This window comes from Bolinopsis microptera, chromosome 11 (assembly GCF_026151205.1).
Source record: "Bolinopsis microptera isolate Bmic1 chromosome 11, MBARI_Bmic_1.0, whole genome shotgun sequence".
In the NCBI taxonomy this organism is placed as follows: domain Eukaryota; kingdom Metazoa; phylum Ctenophora; class Tentaculata; order Lobata; family Bolinopsidae; genus Bolinopsis; species Bolinopsis microptera.
In genome coordinates this window covers 11,548,786-11,571,380 of record NC_087082.1, presented here as the reverse complement: position 1 = coordinate 11,571,380, position 22,595 = coordinate 11,548,786, and the positions used below count along the sequence as shown (strand labels likewise).

The 22,595-nt window shown below is 36.4% G+C and overlaps 2 protein-coding genes across 2 annotated transcripts in view; one reads left to right on the top strand and one right to left on the bottom strand.

The window, feature by feature from the left end:
• LOC134822799 (protein ABHD13-like) overlaps nt 1-22,595 on the top strand; it is a 948,842-nt gene that overhangs the window by 164,197 nt on the left and 762,050 nt on the right. The gene's annotated exons all lie outside the window — the stretch shown is intronic.
• The window catches only part of LOC134822541 (E3 ubiquitin-protein ligase RNF19B-like), a 118,616-nt gene continuing 98,064 nt past the window's right edge, over nt 2,044-22,595 (bottom strand). The window contains exons 6-11 of the mRNA XM_063833649.1: nt 17,772-17,867; nt 15,172-15,311; nt 5,706-5,868; nt 4,906-5,026; nt 4,680-4,763; nt 2,044-4,580 (exon numbers count right to left, since the gene is read on the bottom strand). Of these exons, the coding sequence (XP_063689719.1) occupies nt 4,267-4,580; nt 4,680-4,763; nt 4,906-5,026; nt 5,706-5,868; nt 15,172-15,311; nt 17,772-17,867 (918 nt within the window). The 3' untranslated portion in view covers nt 2,044-4,266. The remainder of the gene's footprint in view (nt 4,581-4,679; nt 4,764-4,905; nt 5,027-5,705; nt 5,869-15,171; nt 15,312-17,771; nt 17,868-22,595) is intronic.

The window sequence follows — 22,595 nt, the reverse complement described above, 5'->3', positions numbered from 1 at the left end:
TCGTGTTTCACTACTTAGCACCCGCAGTTCAATTAGAGACATATGGGACTCCAACTTAATTTGTGTACATATTATGTATTCTGTGTTAATTCTGATAAGGTTGTGATATAAAAATATATTACAATTTTGTATATTAACCTTGTATGTTGTATGGATAACCACAATAGCGTCGTAAAGAGGATTATCTTTATCTTCATGATCATATAATAGTCGCTAGACATGAGCATATTCAAGTTACAGAAATTATTCAAATCAGTCAACTGCTTTAACGTTATCACAATAATATATCATCTGACAGAAATTCGTCACATATTCCAATTGAGGAATAAGGGAACCGAATGATAGCCTTGGAATGCATGTTTCAAGGCTATCAAGTATCACTCGAAGAGAAAAGAGTCATGTTGTAACAATGGAGGAATGTTGTTAAAGCATCAGCTGTACTATCACAGATGACAGACTAACTTAAATTTCTGTTTAATTAATATCAATACTACAGAACGCAGCTAGCATCATCACGTGTTAATATTATGACCCTTTCAATGCAAATCACTACAGAATAGATAACTGGCCGTGAAGCAAACCTTATTCGATTAATTTTTAGCAGTGATTTAACTTGACTTGACTGATTTATTGCTCTTTTATACCTATTACATGAAAATGAATTGTTGTTTAATAAAGGTGACAATAAGCACACCTAAATTTGTTTAACCATACAATATAAATATGATAAAATTTTATAACGTAGGTACCATAGATTTCACCTATTAATTGACAATTGTGTGCACTGTGCACTTTAAACATTGTGACAGTTAACTTAAGTGATACCATATATTATTAGCAATCATTTGGTCGAAAAAAAATCGTGATAGGCTAAAGTGTTAGCTTTTTAAAATCTTCGAACTGGCTAAAACCATGTATAATATGCTAACGATTTTTGTTTAAATACGATGAACTTAATGATATATTTCATAGTTAATATCTGCACAAGTTTCGAGAATAAATTGCGTCCGCGTCGTACACCGCGACCCCAAATTGTGAACCCTCGAATCTCGATGCGCGCAATTATGTAAAACAATCAACTTAGATAAAGTTAGAAAAGCAAGTAAACATTGTTACGTAGGGACTGTGCTGAACATACGAGTTAACGTCCCACGAGTGAAAAATCAATTAGTAACCGGGTAATGGTTGCTCGGAAATAATGTTTTCCTCTGAATCTCCTTGCTATGTATATGCACGGTAAACAGGTTGGCATCAGGTGACTGTATTCCGAGTTTCGTATTGATGTGATGCAGCTGCGGGCAGGCATCTACTCACAGACATGTTTCAACCTACCAGGCAAAGTTGTCTCCTTATTTGGATGTAAACAAACCGATACAATCGAGCATTCCGTCTTCATTGTTAGAGCTTCGTGTTTACTTCTTAGCTCTGCACGTTTATCATGATCACCATGACCAAGATATTATATGGAATATTATTGTAAGTTATTATTTCTATAGGTATTACACCAATGTAGAAGAATGACTGGAATGATCCTACTGCTACCTTCAATACCATATTATCTTTAAGAAGTGTTTAACAGTAATTATAATACGGTAACTTAATAATTAACAGACATTTTTATTGTGGTTGGGGTCGGTGTCCGGGTCACCGACAAAGTTAACAGACTTCACCAGGAAAGGTAAAGTAATGGCCCTAAACATACCAAAATAACACCAATATCTCCATTCTCCATACCACACGTAGATTGGTTTGATACATGTTTCGTATCCCAATATCGGCGGCGCGCGAAAAGTGGCATGCAACGTATGTCAAAGATTGGTTTAGGGCATGACCTATGTGTGAACAAAAAGAAGATGCCGTATCTAACTGACTGGGACAGTGCCGGGCCATAGCACAACTGATATCAGAGATAGTATTATTTCCTATCCCTAACGACATGATTATCGACAATAATTAACATATTCCTCATCCCTACCATAGTCAATTTCGCAACACGCACCAGGAGTCCGAGTGATTACCTTTCCTCTTTTGGTTTTTATTTTTCCTATTTACACGGGCTCCACTATGACTCTCTTTTCTCTCGCCACTATATCAATGGCATCCCTGGTAACCTCTTCTTTAAGCCTAAGGGCTGCCAACCCCAGAGGTAGCAAAGCATTTATATGCTACTGCTATCCTCTCGTGGGGCAAATCTTCTAGGTTATGAAATCATAAGAATTAAAATGAGAGATACCACTTCGTTTACTAAGTTTCGTCAGTCTAATTTTCACGCAAAATTTACCATTTTATTTAAGTTTAACCTTCGAAAAGGATAGTTTAGGTCGAAACGTTCGGTAAATCGAAACCCGGTAAATCGAAGGTCTACCATATTTATTGTGCTTTAATCATCAGTAATTGTTCAATATAGAGCGATTCTTTTAATTGTGAGTCATTAATATAATACTTCCTACAGCTCTAGTAATTCATAATTTGACTTTGGAGAGGTAACAAATTAAACTATTATCTAGTCAATGCTTTTATTGTAACTATAACGTATAATTTATATTTATTTTCAAATGACAACAAATTGTTCAAATTCAATAAATTCAAAAATCGCTCTCAAAGCCATGCGCAATTTATAAACAATCCTTATCCCATTTAACCTTTATCAACGATCAAAGCTACAAACTAGTAAACACAATCTAACTCTTATGGTAAACTTTAACTTATAGCTCTGATGAGCGTGAGCCGAAAATAATTTTACGTTAATAGAAATAGTGTCTTAACATGACAAAGTTAAACTAAGCTCTATTCATTTTCTAAATAAAAGTTAAAACAGCTGATCATAACGTAATTTATGTTCCTCTTTCTCACAATCATCAATTTTCACGAATCAACGACTCAATGTTATCAAGACTTTGCGTCAACCTATGAATTCAAACCAAACAAGAAAAAAAGTTCACATAAGTGTTTTAAAAGCAATTAACTAAATTAACTAACTAACTAACTGAATTTAAACCTTTCTTTATTTTTACAGGGACCACAAAGAGAAAAACAAATATCTATAATTTAATACCTTATTCTCATACGCAAACGTAAAAAACATAACAAAACCGACTCTACTAATCACCATTCAAGATGATGATTTGGTCAAGAGAGAAAGATTCTGGCAAGTTTTACGCATAATTATTACTAAGTCGCTTTTTCACTTTTGAAAAAAAAATCCACAAGACTTTCTGGATCAAAATAGTTAAGTGTCACAATCTGGTTTTTAAAATCCATATAAATTGGCACACTGCATTTTAATGAATTCATTTCAACAAACCAAGCAAAACCACTTCATATCATCACAACAGATTATGTTGATCTCGGATAAATAATTGCCACGAGACATATTTATTTCCAGCCAATCAGCTTGAGGAATGAGGATGTTGCACAAATAGTCGCCACGATCCTGTCTCCCTCCCAATGATTGGGGAATGTCTCTATTTGTTTCTTAACTCATTGTTCACTAGGTCAACTTCTATCTGTTAAAAGCATGGTGAGTGAAATTGGATGATGTTTAAAACCCATGAATCCATAAAAATTCTCCTGAGTAGCGACTGAAATACCTTCCCGGCTCTTATGATCGGTTTCATTGCATACACAAAATTAAAATATCGGTCTTTAAAGTGACCTGAAATCGCAAAATCGCATGATTTTTGTATAGTAAACTACAAAACAGTTGAACAGATCTTAAAATCATCCATTCAATTACCATTTCGAATCAGCACAATTTTCAACAAAAAATTATTTGAAAGTAAATTCGACTAAAACAGTTACAGAACTGTAAAAGAACTGAGAATAAAAATCAGCGGGAAAAGTTCAGCAGAAATATCTAAGCAACGAGCAACATTTATCATGATCTAGAACATTCTTAAAGGCGACAAAGAAGATACGATCACATTCTTGGATACGTCACTTGACTATACCAATTTATTGTGTGACAAATCAACAATCACTTGTTCCGCTGATAAACACATCACTTTAAATTAAAAACATTTGCGTACACAATTTTTTACAGTTTTATTTTAAACCCTACACGAAATATGTGTCTCTATCTTAAAAAGCTAGATAGTATCTCTCTGACGTAACCTCGGTACCCTAGCTCAGACGAAATTAATGGAAGTTAACCTCACTGACACCACGACAACGTCAAATAGCCAATTATCAGCAAAAAGTAAAACTTGTCAGCATTGTCCTTTATAATATGACTCGGTAATAACTGAGACATTGTTGTGAACCAGCCTACACTGCAGTGGTGTGAGATATGACCGCTTTCTCCACCTCCCCCTCCTCCCCTTCCTCTTCCTCCTCCTCCCTATCTTTCTCACTGCCACTGTAATAGATATCACTGGTATCATCTGAACAAGAAGAAGAATCATCTGATGACGTTATCTCTCCCATATCCTCCCTGATGGAGGAAGGAGCTTGTTCGCCGGGTTCCCCCTTATGAGTGTCCGTTGAAGTGGATTGTCTGTCATGGAAGTGATTGTTCAGCTGGTTTTGTAGTCCTTGGAGCTGTTCGTTTAGATCTGCCATTGTGTTTGGAAGCTGGACTCCTGAAATAAAGGAGTTTAGAGGAGAACAATTAATGTGCTTTATCAACTTTTCCTCGTTACAAAACAGCAATGATCTAAAATACAAATAATTATACTCACTATCAGAGTTTCCGAGACAACTTTCTCCACGGCAAATAAGGAAGGGAACTACCGTATACACGAACGCTATCATCATAGGAACACCTGAAATATGTCACGCGTAAAAATCAGTTCAAGATGAAAATCAGTTCAAGATGAAAATGCAAAGCGGTGGTGGCGACTTCTGTTTTATTGATTAAAAACAGATTGTGGAGTGGGGCACAGGTTTCAGTAAAAACACACTAACCGACAGATACGGAGACAGCGGCGATGACAGGAGAGCATATCGAGGCCAAAGCAACCCCGCAGCTCACTATTATAACCCGTTTACCAGCCGGAGCATGTCTCCTCTTCCACGCCAGATTTAACTGAGGATAATTATTTTATAGCGACAGTGTGGTCATACGATAATACGATAATGCATTTGATTGTCAATGTCGTTGGTTTGATCCAGTCTGAGCATTATTCATCATCATGTCACAATCTCTTAGAAAGTAGTAACACAATAATACATTAGCTAGCTCTAACAAAAAAGATAAATCCTCATTTCGTAATTTAATACGCCGCGCGCGCGGCTCCTTATTACAGTGAATGCATAAAAGATGTGTTTTTTAAACAAACGTCCATAATAAACTAGCAACAAGGCGCGAAGTAATCGGCGCCATAAGGGGTGAAACTTAATTTGACGTAGGGACATGACCTAATAATCATACCGAATTCATTAGGCTGATCAAATGAGTGTATTCTCAAAATACCCTCCTAAATATAGCTCTGATCTCACGAATATCAGCATAAATTATATCTTCATAAAATTATCGCCGGAAATTTGTATAGTTTATCTCGGATATGAGCGTAATAATGATAATGGTAATAATGATGAATAGTAATTCAATCCGGATGAATACACAGACAAAGAGTATGCAACAATCAAGATGAAAGACTGATTGATTTCGGCACGTGTATAAATTTTGTTTGAAATTTTCTCCTTTCTGAATCCTTCAGACTGAAAGAACAATTATTGTTTTAGACAAAATAAAAATACCGTACCCGTCTCCCGACATAAGCCGGAACTGCGATAAAGATAGCAGGAAGTGCTACAGCGCTGAGTAGACAAATTCCGAAAGGAGCGCCAACTAAAGTGCCCATCTGCCATAGCATCCGCTTCTTTCTTGACCAGGTCCTCTTTCCCCAAAACGTGCAACCGGTAGGACTGAAAGAACAATTACGTTAATTTATTAGAAATTACATATTTCACAATTACATACAGTTACAGTGTACAATTACAGTGGCAGTATACAAAAAGTGTACATGTTATTGTATTAATTGATATAATGTTATGGTGAACACGGTGACGTTAGTACTTATAAAGACAAAATAATTAAGTAAGTTTCTATTGTTTTCTCTGCTGTTTTTCCAACAATTGAGCAGTTGAAGTGGCCGCGTTGTGTTGTTACAACTCTTGGAACGTTATCAAAAATGTAACAATGACCGCATTACAGTTTAATTAACCCCGTTTCATGTCTGAAATTCTTGCTTTAACCCAGGAAAGAGCGCATATATTATGCAACGTTTAGCCTGGAATTATGCACCAGATATATTATATCCGCATAATAATGTGACACATTTAAGAAACGTGATTTGTCTCTTCTTTGTTTGTTGGGATGATGAACATTTCAACAGAAATACCACGCGCCATTAGGTGTCATGGTAATTCAACCCTTACAGTCTTGCCTCGCCTTACAATCTTAGTAGGCTGTAGACGCCATACAATCTTATGTTATCATATCATATTTATATTATATCATTGATTATATTATCATATCATATTTATATTATATCATCTTATATTATCAAATAATATTTATATTATATCATCTTATATCATAGGTTCACTGATCGACTTGTATAATTCTGTCAGAGTGTCTTGTAGAAACACAGGGCACAGATTGAGAAGGTGCAAAAACTCAAACAATAATATTAATATACAATACCAAAACAGAAAAGGAGTCAGAAATTCCTATGATTGTGTTATTATGAAAGTTATAAAATTATTGCTAGTGTGCGTTAATTAATAAATATATCTGCAGCTGCATATAATTTGATAATGATAACTTGATAATGTAAGTTATAACTATTCATATTCAGCAGGTACTGAACACTGGACAGGTATCTCGGCTCGATCAGGAGAAATTGCGTTCCTCACCCTACCCTTAATAATATGCATATTCCCTTAATAATATGCATATACCCTTAATAAATGCATATTAATAATATGCATATTCCTTAGTTTGGCAGAGAGTTAACAATTTAGCTACGATCTTAAACCAAGCCATAATATTATGTCGAGCACAGGCCAAATTATACACAAATGTCTGCTGCTGCTTCTAATTTTATCATAGCAGTGACAGTAGTACTAATGTCTGCTGCAGTATTTAATTACAGTAATTAGAGGCAATTAGAGGTAATAAGAGGCAAAAGTAAGATGTAAGTCTGTAAAATGGGCCTCATCCTCACTACAATTGTGGTAATTTATTTCTATTAGCGTACTGGGGTTATAATATTTAAACATAATATACTACCAGACTACCTACATAAGTATATTATATATAGCTTACAAAGCTTACAAATTAGCAGAGGCCACATGGTTTTAATTTACTTATATTGGCGTATAGAGCTTACATAGCTCAAATGGCTCTTACATAGCTTACATAGCCTACATAGCATAATATATAGTTAACAAAGCTAACATTTTAAAGCTTCACAGTCTTAAATGTAATCAGCATTACTTTGGTAATTAGCAACTACCACTAGCTACTATGTAACGCCAGGATTTCTTATTTGTAACAGGTTCTGGAAACATCTAATTGATGCGAATATTATATAAATATAATAGTACTATGTAAATACAGTGATATTAATGCGATCAAAAGTTTTTAAATATCATGATCTGATCGTAGTCGGAAGTAACCTACGAAATATCATGTATGATTAGTGTAAAATCGCAGATCTAAAGATAACAAAGTCCTTCCCCGGAATCTCTTAAGGATCTTACCCGGATATGACGTAATTATCAGGAGTTAACGACGTGTCAAATGTTTGGTCAGAAATATTACGAGCAGCTTGGTCCCAGGCCAGAATACGTCCAATAATCCTCCGACTGCAAACATTAACCCTTGCTGGGGCACTGTGCAACACCCCTACTTAGTCCTTACTGCGCAACACCATTGCAAACTATTTGATTCAGCTTGGCGGGGGTTCTTGAAACATGGTTTAAATGATACCAAAGGTTTCTATTAGCAGGAGCTTTCAAAATACATATGTATATCGTATATTTGATTCAGCTCTGTACACTACAATTACGAGTTAACTCTAAAGTTGAGTAACTATGTTATAGTGATATAATTGATGTACATCATAGAACACAATACTTATTTTTATTAATATGTTATATATACAAAATATGATGATCTACACTCGATACTACAATATTGTTGGCAGGCTGCATAGTAGTAATTTCTTTCTAATGAACGCAGCTTTAATATTATTTTACTTTTCTATTGTAATATAATACAAAATACAACCGAGTTACTTTGTTCAATATATTCTCAGAATGATAATAATAAAAGAATGATAAAGTAATAAAATATGACGTATAATTTTTTGAACAGGCTGAATTGATGACTGCTTCCTAATAACCTACCATCAATAACATGACTAGCACTTGTTCTCTTAATTTAGTACTGACGGTCAGCAACTGACCCACTGCAAGATAAAAATAGTAAGTGACATTGTAGAAAGTTCTGATGCAATTCCGGTGTACAAGCTAAGAAATACCAGACTATCTGTTAGTTCAGAGTCGTGTGCTACAGATAATTATATTAATGATATAGACAAGTCAAAGATTGAGGAAGTCCGGATATTTTAACCTGATCAAATGTCGACTGTGTTAAGATATTATCCGGCCTGTGTCCTTAGTGTATGACCGAGTGACAAATCGTAATAATTTGAGACAACTAGTCACTTTGATGGAGTTTTATTGAAGGGATCTTGTGCAGACTGGTGACATGATGTATGTGGATGGTAGGAAATATGAAATTACCGATATTTCGGTTCGTTTCGGTTTTCGGCTGCTTTTGACCGGTTTGGTTCTGGTTCGGCAGAAATTTTAACTTTCATCAATTCCAAGAAATAAAAATAGCGGTAAAATGCTATAATATGGAGAAAAAATCAGTGGACTGTTCTAGAATGCTCATACGATAAGTGAATACTGAATAGTGAGATCACTGAGCACCTTTTCTGATATTCATTGAAAATCCCATCAGTAAAATGCAGAAAGTATAGGGCAAATTAGTTCGATTCTGCAACCGCCGTTACTAAATGGCTCCTGTGGTCCGCGAGTGAGTGACTGTGGCACAGCCATTTTGACTGTGGCACTGCCACTTTGACTGTGGCACTGCCACTTTGTCAGGGGGAGTGACAGGATTATAGTTAATAGTTATATAGTGGTGTGATCTCACGTACAATCGATCTTAATAATCAAGTACTGCAGAATCTTAATATTATTATTATGGCATAATATCATCACGACGAGTTGTAATGTTGAGTACCTTACGAGACATATTTAAAAGGTACAAAAGTCGATGGTTTTCCGGGGGAAAAAAACATATTTTCGGACTACCAAAAATTTAGGTCACCATAATTTTTCGCCCAAATTATTTTTCACGTATTTTCTTTAATTATCAATATAGTAAGTTATCAATATGATTCATCTAACAAATGAACACTAGTATTACATCTGGGATTACACTGGAGAGAGGAACATCCCTGAACCAGAAGATCAAGAAGATCAAGAAGATCAAGAATATCAAGAAGATCAAGAAGATCAAGAAGATCAAGAAGTCAAGAAGATCAAGAAGATCAAGAAGATCAAGAAGATCAAGAAGATCAAGAAGATCAAGAAGAAATTGACTTGTCATTTTTCAAATTTCATATTTCATTTTATTGATTTTCTCAAATATTGGGTTTTATTTTTGTAAAATAAAGAAATGAAAAAAATCCCCAAATACCATGATTTAATTTGGGGTACGAAATGATTGGTTTTCGACAAAAATCCCATATTTTCGCTCCCATATTATCATATAGGTCAACGGAATTTCGTCGAGTATAAATGTGTCTCGTAAGGTATTAGCATTAACATGAGATAATACGGATCATACATTACAATCATACCTCTAACAATGGTTCTACTATTAAAACACGTACTCCACCACTGTTACTATTAGTATTAAGCAAGAGCAAGTTACGGTTTAATGATCATCCCCAATATAGGCGAGCCTCTACTTACAGCGCAGAGTTGAAATTTGTCAATAAATTATGTTTTGATAAAAATTAGATATCAAACTATATTTTTGCATCGTCCTAATACTTATAGCTACAACATCCCACACTCAGTTTCATATTAGTGAGAGTCTCGAGACCTAAATTATTCTTTTTAAGAATTAATGAGGGCAGTGGTTTTTAGTCATTAACTTCTCATTAACTAATCATTAAATCATTAACTTTCACCAATAACAGATACTTAGATGCTCATACAACAACAAGATACAAGGGCAGGTCTCTCCCGAACGTTGGGATGGCCTGAGGTGCTTATCTCCTTTTCAGTAACCCTAAGCCACTCTGTGCCGAGGTACTATACTAGCTGTAGGGGGGTTAATCCTACGAGCCAGAGAGTGTGTATCACCAGCCGAAGCTGTACTAAATCACAGCTTGGTAACTGGCCGACTTGCATCCGACCGGATTTAAACCCAGGTCTTCTGCTTGGGAGGCGATCGTGTTACCACTACACCACCCGGCCGATGCTCATACGATAAGTGAATTGTGAGATCACTGAACACCTTTTCTGATATTCATTGGAAATCCCAAAAGTATAATGCAGAAAGTATGGGGCAAATTGGTCCGCGAGTGAGTGACTGTGGCACTGCCATTTTGACTGTGGCCCAGCCATTTTGACTGTGGCACAGCCATTTTGACTGTGGCACAGCCACTTTTTCAGTCCGTCAGGGGGAGTGACAGGATTATGGTTAATAGTTATATAGTGGTGATCTCACGTACGCAAATCCATCAAGAACTGCAGAATTTGAATATTATTATGGCCTAATATCATCATGACGAGTTGTAATTTTAAGTATTAGGATTAACATGAGATAATACAGATTACAATCATACCTCTAACAATGGTTATACTATAAAAACACGTACTCCACCACTGTTACTATTAGTATTAAGCAAGAGCAAGTAACGGTTTAATGATCATCCCCAATATAGGCGAGCCTCTACTCGCACAATGTCGTCATGCAGTGGTGACCATTAATACGCTGTAATACAGCTGCAAATAGCGAAACTATTACCAAATATTCTGGATATTTACGGTAAAATTTACACCTGCATGCTGAAAAGCGCATTGATAACTGCACTGTTGTGATATATTCATTGTAGTTATTATGATTGAAGTGCGAGTAGGTGTTATGTAAGTAACATATTATTGTTGTTACACATATAATTCATATTAATATTATTAGCTTTACAACAACTGTGCGGGATTTAGCAGCACAATTAAACATTAGCAGGGTGTTTAATGTTTACAGTGCAGAGTTGAAATTTGTCAATAAATTATGTTTTGATAAAAATTAGATATGGAACTATATCTTGCATCGTCCTAATACTTATAGCTACAACATCCCACACTCAGTCATCCCACACTCATACTTTACAAGCATTGAATGAGAGCAATGGTTTTTAATCATTAACTTCTCATTAACTAATCATTAATCATTAACTTTCACCAATAACAGATACTTAAAGCGGTACAGTATTGATCAGCCTTCGATCTGCAAACTGATATATAACGATAATATAAACCAGTAGTACAGTAGATATAAGGGGTTGTCTCTTACGGCCACACCCGACACATTACATCACATTCAGCCGTATTTCCTGGCCTTCCCACTGGGAATTACAAATTATCACATCCATAATTTTATGTTAGGACTCGCTTAGGCCATAATTCATGGCCTACCTACTGGGAATTACATATTAACTGCAATCTTGTTTCGGGAAACTGTTGAGGTAACACAGCTTCGGTTATTACAAAAATAATGATAAACAGAGCAACCTAACTCTCTCTCTCCCTGATGTAGTTCTACTTCTACGACTCTATATTTGGTGTTCCTTTCTGTCGGATAATCTCAAGCTGTGTCGTAAAACTGGAGTTCATTACAAGAGTTCATTACAACAGTTCATTACTTGGTGGGCAATGTTCTCTCTCTCTCTCTCTCTCTCTCTCTCTCTCTCTCTCTCTCTCTCTCTCTCTCTCTCTCTCTCTCTCTCTCTCTCTCTCTCTCTCTCTCTCTCTCTCTCTCTCTCTCTCTCTCTCTCTCTCTCTCTCTCTCTCTCTCTCTCTCTCTCTCTCTCTCTCTCTCTCTCTCTCTCTCTCTCTCTCTCTCTCTCTCTCTCTCTCTCTCTCTCTCTCTCTCTCTCTCTCTCTCTCTCTCTCTCTCTCTCTCTCTCTCTCTCTCTCTCTCTCTCTCTCTCTCTCTCTCTCTCTCTCTCTCTCTCTCTCTCTCTCTCTCTCTCTCTCTCTCTCTCTCTCTCTCTCTCTCTCTCTCTCTCTCTCTCTCTCTCTCTCTCTCTCTCTCTCTCTCTCTCTCTCTCTCTCTCTCTCTCTCTCTCTCTCTCTCTCTCTCTCTCTCTCTCTCTCTCTCTCTCTCTCTCTCTCTCTCTCTCTCTCTCTCTCTCTCTCTCTCTCTCTCTCTCTCTCTCTCTCTCTCTCTCTCTCTCTCTCTCTCTCTCTCTCTCTCTCTCTCTCTCTCTCTCTCTCTCTCTCTCTCTCTCTCTCTCTCTCTCTCTCTCTCTCTCTCTCTCTCTCTCTCTCTCTCTCTCTCTCTCTCTCTCTCTCTCTCTCTCTCTCTCTCTCTCTCTCTCTCTCTCTCTCTCTCTCTCTCTCTCTCTCTCTCTCTCTCTCTCTCTCTCTCTCTCTCTCTCTCTCTCTCTCTCTCTCTCTCTCTCTCTCTCTCTCTCTCTCTCTCTCCGTTATAAAGTAGCGGGTCCTGTTAAACGACACACGGCTTGAGCTTCTACAATTTATTAGTGTGCCGCTATACAGTGTATAGTATATAATATAACGTAATTGTGAGCCACTACTTTCGTGAGTAAGTTACCATGACATTACATGTGATTCTAATAATAGCTTGGTAATGGTAGGAGTAGTAATACAGGGAGAGTACGGGGAGGATTTCCTTGGAAAGCAGTGTTATTGGGAATAAATCTTACTCTAATTTGATTGCTATAAATATTCCAGAGACAGTGTGATATTTACGTTAATGGTATCTCCGACATACCTGTCAAACATACCAAAAACAGGCTAGGCATAAAAATGTAAGGTATTGCAACATTCTGATAATTTCTTGAGAACTACAAAAAATGTCGGCTTCTTTAGCTCTGGGCATATCAGTATCACCACGTACCAGCATATTTCCACATATAATTGCAGTCACGTACCCGCTCCGTCTACTTATCAAAATCATAGAAAAGATTTCCTCGAAAAGCCGGACCAGCTGAGTAGAGAATGTAGCTTCTCCAGTGGTCGACTTCTCAGCTCCCGACCAGAGAGAAAGGAATGTTCATTCCTTAATCCTCCCTGTTGGTCAGTTCAAGAGGGAATGATGATGATGAAAATCTTAAAATAACTGGCTACAATGAGCATTTTATCAACAAGAGGGGATCATGAACCAGGAAGCAGCTAAAGTTCTAGAATGAATTTTGAGAAACCTGACGGCAGTGGCACTACCGGTAACAATATGCTCCTTCAGAAATACTTGTGTTCTGGGAATATTCATCCGAAGATTTACGTATCGGAAAATGTGCAAGATTCCCGCTTTGACCCCGCTCTGAGAATGTCGGCCGGAAGCAGGAGGACAATTACAATCCTAACTTGGCTCCACGCCAGTCATTTAACCCTTTATTTTCCCTGAGGTAAAGCTGTAAAGCACAACCCAGTTTTTGAAATTACAAATTTTTCGAAATCTTAGGATACAGGTTTCTTAAATTGCCACGTTCTTCAGCCCAAATCGTGTGTCTGAATTTTTAGTTCATGTTAATCAATTTTCAATTCGTGAAAACCGGGAAGAATCAGGTGTTAATCATCATATAAAAATAATACTCCTGATGAGTCATATCAGGGATATTCAAAAAATACATTCTTGCACCTTCATTATCGTTAGTTTAATTTCTGCTAAACTTTAATACGATTACTGCTATGAAATCTATAAGAGTTTTCCAAAATATTTTCATTGGAATAGCTGATGGAAAACAAATGCGTCAGATACAATTTCCTACTGGTAACAACTTCACTCAAGAATAATTTCCTTAAATTGAGTTTCCAAATCAATGAGATGATTTTATAGTTAATTAATTTAGCGTTTTTATTGTAAGCTTTCTAATTTTTTGCAAAGTCTTAAAATACTATTTTTGGGGAATGAAAATCGAAGGCTATGTTTCTTATAAAAACAACTGGTTATGGAACTATCCAGTTGAAGATTCACAACGCAAATTATAAGGCCCCACTCGGACCCTGCGAGGAGAATGCTCAGAATAATTCAATTCTGGCCGGAAGCAGGAAATAGGGAATTCGTAAAAATTCTAACTTGGCTAGAAGCCAATGATTTTATCCGACATTTTTACCTGAGGTAATATGCCGCTTAATGACTATGAGTCATTGAGTTTACACTTATGCTATAATAAAAACCTCGCGACTCAGCAATGCTTGCACAACGTTGCCAAGGTCACAAATTTGTGATAATAAACGCTGTACACTTACGATCTGTAAAATCACGAACAGGCAATAAAGGAATGTGGCGCCAATTACATCACTTAAATACATTCTGATTATTTAATTATCAAAACGCGCATCTTCATTAAAACTCGCTCAAATTAGAATGCTTATATTTACGCAATGATTTATTTGAGGAGAATACTGGATGAATTGTTGCTATGTGCCTTTCTTAATTCTTAAAATGCTATTCTTTAAAACGGCGAAGAGCTGCGAGCTGCAATACTGCACTATAAACCAATATTTTAAAAACAAGGTTAAAAAACAAGGTTAACAAGCTTGATAAATCAAGCTTCTTTGTCTTTAGTATTAAATGTTTTGCGTTTTCTTCTGAACAATATTATAAGGGATGAAAGGGTGGTCCCAATGGGCTGGAGCTAATTGAATCTTCAATGATATTATGAGGCCAGGGAGTGCTATTCCTGACATACCTGACATATTTTCACTTTGTGTTTTTTGCAGCCCTAAAGTATCCTGTCTAATAAATCACGAAAACATGTGATCAAACTTGAGCCTAGTTCCAAATTTGAACTCTGTGAATAACAAATTCACAAATAATAAAAACCGTTCCTATTAATAACATGCACATATGACATAACACATTAATTAGAAAAAAAAGGTCATCACCTGAGATAGTGGATGTCCGTGACTTCTCGTAAACACAGCCAACAAAACTCTATACCACACACGGCGCAGGTCATATGATTACAGGAGCCATCGTCCATTTTGGTCACGTGAGCCATGCAACGTGGACACTTCTTTACAACCTGCAAATAGTGCAAGAATTAGATTATTTTTTTGGGTTGATTAATCAATAAACTATATTATTTTTGGTGGTAATTCATGATCTTCCTGGTCCAATGAGCTACCTGCAGTGTCTGTCCTACTTTGAAGAAGTCAGACTCCAGCTCACTAACACTTGGTGGTTTCACACAAGCCAATTCATCAGAGAGCTGCGGTGCTCATTACATGATATAGTGCAACAAGCTGCGTACAAATGGAAGCACGTTAACATTATATATTATACGGGGCCTGAAATTTGCTGGAGATGGTTGAGGCTACAGCTTTATTCTCGAGGTCTTGGTAATTTATCACATACAAAATATACAGCACATTTTATCTTAGCGCTCTCTTCAGGTCTGGGACGTGTGATCTGTACAGTTTACTAGTTTACAGTGCCAAAAAACTCGGCCAAAAACTTTTAACTTTTAAATCTTTTTTTTCTTGTCACAATGTGACCCTTGCGGCACACCCATGGGGCTCCTGAGTGTTTTAACAACTGAATAGTGAATATGGATCTTTTATTAACCACCTGTACTGTTAAACATTGAAAATGGTTCTCTTAAAGAAATATACTCAGGAAAAAGGCAAGTAACACCAGTACTCCCCTGGTATTACCACACCAGAAACTTCTAAATTCTAATAGGGTGTTAAACCCTACAATTCCCCGCATAGAACCCCTGAAGTGCGGGGCGTCTGTTTCCGTTTTGGAAACATAACCCAAGTATTTGGAGCTCATTGTTTGAGATAACGACACCCCCGGTTGTGTTGTCCCGAGTATTGCTCAATTATCACCTCCCCCGGATTAGCTCACTGCTGTCCGGGGTATCTCAACTTGCCAGGGTTCGTATTGACCGGTATAATACTCATTACTCAGCATAACATCAACCCTATTTATAGCAACCAGTAGAGCAGGAGAGTGGGGATCAGTGTAATTGTCCTGGACACTGGACAGTGACCAGAGACGGAAGCTCTTCAACCACCCTGTCGGGACCTGGTATCTCAGTTCACAGAGTCAGACACGTCGTTAGAATACCAGGGAATACCAGATACGTGCTTAGAATACCAGATACCTGCTCATTGCTCAACCAAATACTTGACAGCTTTGGCACTTCCTTCCCTTTCAGTTCTCTTTAGAATAGCTTACAGGGCGACAGTTAGTCGTCTACCATGGCAAATTAACCTCCATCTCCAGTGCATTAATTGCTTAGGTTATAACAAATCCTGTAACTAGTTCAATGCTGTATTAACAATAATATTTTATCAAAACCTCGATCATAGCTCGCAAGGATCAGTTTACGATCGTAGTTCTTTACAAATATTTATTATTTCATTGATTTAGCTCAAAACGTAACCTGTTGTCCAAATATAGGCACATTACTTCAGATATCAATAAACTTGTAATTATGAAGGAAGAAGTCTAGTCATTGCTAAAGACCCTTTTAGTTTTATTTAAAATAAACTGTGTTCACTGCACTGTTCTGCAATATTACTAGTTATTAAATAAATAACTGGTACAGTTTCTACTCCACTTACTCGAACACATAGCTCAGGAAGGACTGTCAAGGCTGGGAGGCCAGGGATGATTATCTCTCTAAATCGATAGATAAGGATACGTGAGGCTAAACTGTGTATATTTAATATGTATGGTTTTATATAAATCACGTCATTGTATCTACTACACCTGGATAATGGATATTACTCCCTCCATAGGTGTGGAGGGAGTGGCAAGGTTAAATTCCACCCCAACTGTGGCTTATCTAGTCTCTCTAAGTCTATAGATAAGGAAATTTGCAGGTCAACTTTTAACAGTGACACTACATAGCTACACTGTGTTAAATGACGTGTGGTATTACTAAATTATAGATAAAAGGCCTTTGTTCAATTGCAGTAGAACAGCTAGGGTTCATATGACCTGGGAAACCTAGCGACGCTCCAGTGACCCCATAATAGACATCTAAAATTCCATTAAACCTTTAATAACCCATCAGTGACTCCATAATAGTGACCATTTAGTGATCATATAGCAACCCATCAGTGACTCTTCAATGCGAATGATCTACTGGCGACCGGCCAAAGAGATCTTGAACAAGAATTTTTCGCGACTTTTCCGATAGAATTATCAATCACAATCCAAGAAAAAATTTCTCAAAACTTTCAAGTTATGTGGACCTCGTACCAGGAATCTGTAATCTGTAATACCGTGTTCTGGGCACTACGGACACGGTGCCGGAGAACAGTAAATCTTGATATCTTTAAGTTTAATAATTTTATATCGGGTAAAATTATCAATCAGATTAACGGATAGTCTTGTAACAACACGGGAGCTTGGCGATTAAGTTTAATCATATTATTATATAATTATAATATTATGAATAACTCCGTCAATATCATATTTACATCTCATGAAGTTAAAATGGGGAGCAGAAGTTTTAATTATAGTTCACCTCAGTTGTGCCAGTGTCGTTGCTAGCCAGGAATATGGGGTGAGGGTTCATCTGCTTTCTTGCATCATCGCACGTCTGATTAGGATGCCACAATCCCTGAAATGAAACAAATCTATCAGGAAAATTAATTGATTAATTAATAAAAATAGAAGTTATCAGGATAAGAGCCTTTTCCACTACAAAATAAGAGCCATTACAAATTTTTTCCCAAAATCGTTACAACAATGCGACTAATAAATAATGTTCCGATTCGGATATGATATTACATAAAAAAGAAGTATTAAATTTGTTGGCTTTTTTTTGTTATGTCATCTTTCAAGATCAAATTCGTCTCAGTTTTAGATTGATTGTTCAGACGATAGCCAATATTGCGCTCTTTTTATTGTCTTTTGTCAAATGTTACTTATAACGTTATAATGAGATTAAAGAATGTACAATGTTAATACATTACGTAGCAACTGTTCAACAATTTAAATATACAGAACTTTTTGAGAGGGTATTGGGCTAGCTTTAGCTGTAACTCATTCTCATCAACACCACACTGTCACAGCAGAAATAATATTATCCAGAAACATATTTCTGAGAAATATTTCTTTGCAATTTAGGTTTATCAGGTATTTATAAAACGATATCAGGTATTAATAACACGATATCAGGTATTTATAACACGATATCAAGTATTTATAACACGATATCAGGTATTTATAACACGATATCAAGTATTTATAACACGATATCAGGTATTTATAACACGATATCAAGTATTTATAACACGATATCAAGTATTTATAACACGATATTGGTCAGACTTCTAACGGGTTGAAAGAAGATGAAATGGAACAATGTCACTTGCAATGATTATTGTAAAATACCCTCCTATCATCAAGTCTCTAGTTTACTGATTAGCTATTAAACTATTAAACTATTGAACTATTTATACAACTACACATGATTTTACTTATTTATAGAAGTACACTTCAACTTAAAAATTTCGTCTAATTTTAGTGATAAATTATAGATGAGTGAAGACATTTCACATTGGTGGTTTATAATATATAAATTATAACATAACTTTCAATAATACTGCACAACTGTTTTAACTCCGAAATAACGGGTTACATTATCTCTGAGGCTGCATGACCTCATCATTAACATACCCTACATCAGTAGTTCTATTAGTCCTATTATGGAGTATAGTATCATCGTCCATAGTAGCTGATAGCAGTATTTATAGAACATTATGGCAGCCGATTTATAGATACACCGCGTAATACTATTGTCTCCTATAATAATACTCTTATAGTCTTATTGCAAATTTGGAGCCCACGCACAATAATTTTACTCAGAAAAAAGTAATGGTACGATATAAACTATAGCTTACACAATACACACCCCGTACCTTCTATTCGGAGAAGGTCTCTGCCTTTTTTTGTGCGTGATCTGGTGTAGTTTATAGGTACCGAGGTTGGTAATGAGCAGGTAATACGTTTAGTGATGTAATACATCACTCTATGTAGATGGGAAGAGTGATTATTGTGGAATTTTTGTGCAGTTTTTAATAAGACATTGCCTCGGAATGAGCCAGAAGGATTCTGCAGGATAAACTGGAATATTCCAAACTGCACTAAAAACAGGTCACTCATAAACTTGTCTCCCAATAAATTTTAAATTACTAACTGATGGCATTAACTAACTTATAATTGTATCATAGGACTGAAGTGAGCGGTATTTAAGGTATTTCATGTCTAAATTTGGTGAAATGACTAGATTAATGAGTAAGACTTAAAATGTCGCAGAATAGAAGGTAGTCTGATTGTTGATAGCAATCCCCCCCCCCGCCCCCCGGCCACCTTAATATCACAAATAGATGGAACAGGACGCGACTATGCAATGGTCGGTAGGTAATGCTTAGGTAACTAGGAAACTTAATGGATAATCTACTGCATGATGTAATAGATCACTTGGTGGACAGAGTGAATCTATAGTAATTGTGGAACAGTCGAAACGTGATGTGCTCTCCAGTACGTAATCCGGTCTACAGTCCTAACCATAGTCGGTAGGTAACGCGGTAGGTAACGCGGTAGGTAACGCGGTAGGTAATTCGTGGGTAATAAACACAGCAGTCCCTGTGTTATTGTGTAGTTGGGGGATTTTCTCCAGCAGGGGAATTTGCCAATGAACGATCTCGAGAAATACTGTTTTTGATATTGATTGTATGTATCTTCAATAAGTGGGACCCTCGTCCCTCAGTGAAAAGTAGATGAAGTAGATGAAGTAGATGAAGTAGATGAAGTAGATGAAGGAGATGTAAAGAAGGTAGATGTTCGCTGTAAAGTAATATTATCAGAATTGGATACATATCATAACGTCAGGAACATAACTTGTCTTGTTGTGAAATGGATTGCAAAATTTCAAACTGTAAGGTTTACATTTATTTTACGTTTTCTTCCTCTTTTTAAAATTCAAAGTGGTCGAAATCGTCACACAAACTTCTTAGAGGAGAATTGCATGAAAATTAATCATCTTGGATTGGAAGCAACCATGGATACTTCGAAAGAACGATATCAATATATCAATAGTTTCCGATCGTCTAGCTTTTATCGAGTCGGAAAAGTACCAAAAAAATGTTGTTTTGTTCAACATGATATTGGCCGATAAATAAAATCGAATCTGAGGGCAACGCCCCATGGCCTATTGAATATGATCTCCCCACCCACATGAACGTGGCTAAAAACGTGACTTGGAAAAAACAGGAAGAAAATGTAACATTATAGCAGCCAAGACTAAAGATCATGCACGAATTTTTTTGCATACATTAACATATCCTTGCAATTGTGGAGGGTTCGTACCCGGATATGAGAGAATTATAATTGACAAAAGGAATGTCCGTCTGAAATTTACTCCAAAAATATTGATTTTTGCAAAGCAACTTTTCTCCACGTCTACACAACATTTTCTGAATTCACCATCAGATCGCTGTTTAAAACTTGTGTGAAGCTTAACTTTGGTCAGCTTGATCGCCGCACCATAACACATAACACTGCTTAGTCGTATGTAAACGTAATTCTAGCTCGCCACATTTCTTTTAAAAATATGAATTATTGTTTAATGGTTACTACCACCAATTATATAAATCCACAATTCTTGCCAGAAAGTTGTTATGTTTACTATGAGTATGATCTCGGTGCATGTAACAGTGCTGATTATGCAGTCCAATCATCCAATGTCCATTGAAAATAACACTACACGAATCCACCAGATTAATCCATTGAACATTAATTTTGTCTTTTCCATTTTGAGCAGAAGCTTCCTACCAAGAATAATAACCTGTAGAAATCTTGTAAATCGTGTTAATCTAGTCGTCGAACACACACTCCAGTTCAATGTAGCACAAATGAGGCGTGTAATAAGGGTCCTCTGGAGTAGTAGTCTCAGTGAGGCTGCCGCGCCGACAGAGACCACCTGAGCTCCCAGAGGATTTATTGAGTTATTGGGCGGAAACTTTTCGACGGAATCCTGCCATATCCCATATCATACGCCCCATATCCGGCCCTATATACGCCCAAGGGTGGTGCCTTTCCGCAGAAGCAATGACTAGCGAGCTAAATTCTATACTATTACCGCTAAGCTTGTGGTATCCAATACGCGTGCCTACTTAGGGCTGAGAGCTGCTACTGTCAAGGACACCTGTCCATTTCATGGGGCCCTTTATTAGTTGCCCCTTGCATGGGTCAAGCTGGGTATAAGAGATGTCACCCAGTTTTGAACAAATTGACACCAAGTGCAATGGATATAATATGCTCATAAAGCTAATATTTATCTTAGCAATAATATTCCTCCATCCTGTTCAGTACTTCCTCAGAATGCTTAAATTTGTAAGATATCCTTTTTTGGTCAATCTTTCAAATCGATTAAAGATCAAATCAGTTAAATACAAGTTAAATCTTTGCTTTCATCAAAGGGGAAATATTAGGGATATTAATGGTGAAATATTTGTCCTCTGTATCATTTTATGTAGGGTATTTGAGCCTGAACCATTTCGATTATAATCATAAAACTGATCACTGATGTCAAGACTCAAGCCAATCATAATCATAATAATAAAATCATAATAATATGGCATAACATAATGATATTTGGGGGACATGGCAAAACGTTGGTTCAATTTCAACCGCAAAGTGCGCAACGCCAATGGATATTGGATATGCTTCTAGATAATTTCATATCATACACAACTTGTCAAAAAACATATGGTTTATACATACGTTTTGACAAAATGTGAGTAACAGAAAACTATCGGTTTTTCTTGGGACACATTTACATCTTTGTAACTTACAAATCGAGAATTTCCGATCTATGATCGCCTTTATAAATACGAAATGGACGCATCCCTCAGTAAATTGTACATATTATCTGATCGTATTTAAATTTTACATATTATTTTTAAACCCCAACACGCCTTGTTCCTCTAATAAAATGTATGTAACACATTAGCCATAATGTGTACAACATCCGACATGTACCTACTACTTAAATAATACCATAGGAAACACCATTACAGCAATTATACTAGTGCCGCTCTATTTTGAGGTATATTCTGTAATGTATTCTGTAATGTATTCTGTAATGTATGTAATGTATTCTGTAATGTATTCTGTAATTTATGTATTCTGTAATGTATTCTGTAATGCTTTTATTAGAGCGGCTGTGCGAGAGATAATAAAGTAGTCGTGTTTGTGTTTGTAAACACGACTAATACCTTTCTAATTCCTTAATTTTGAAGATCGCAGAAATCAATAATTTCATTCCGGAAATAACATTTGT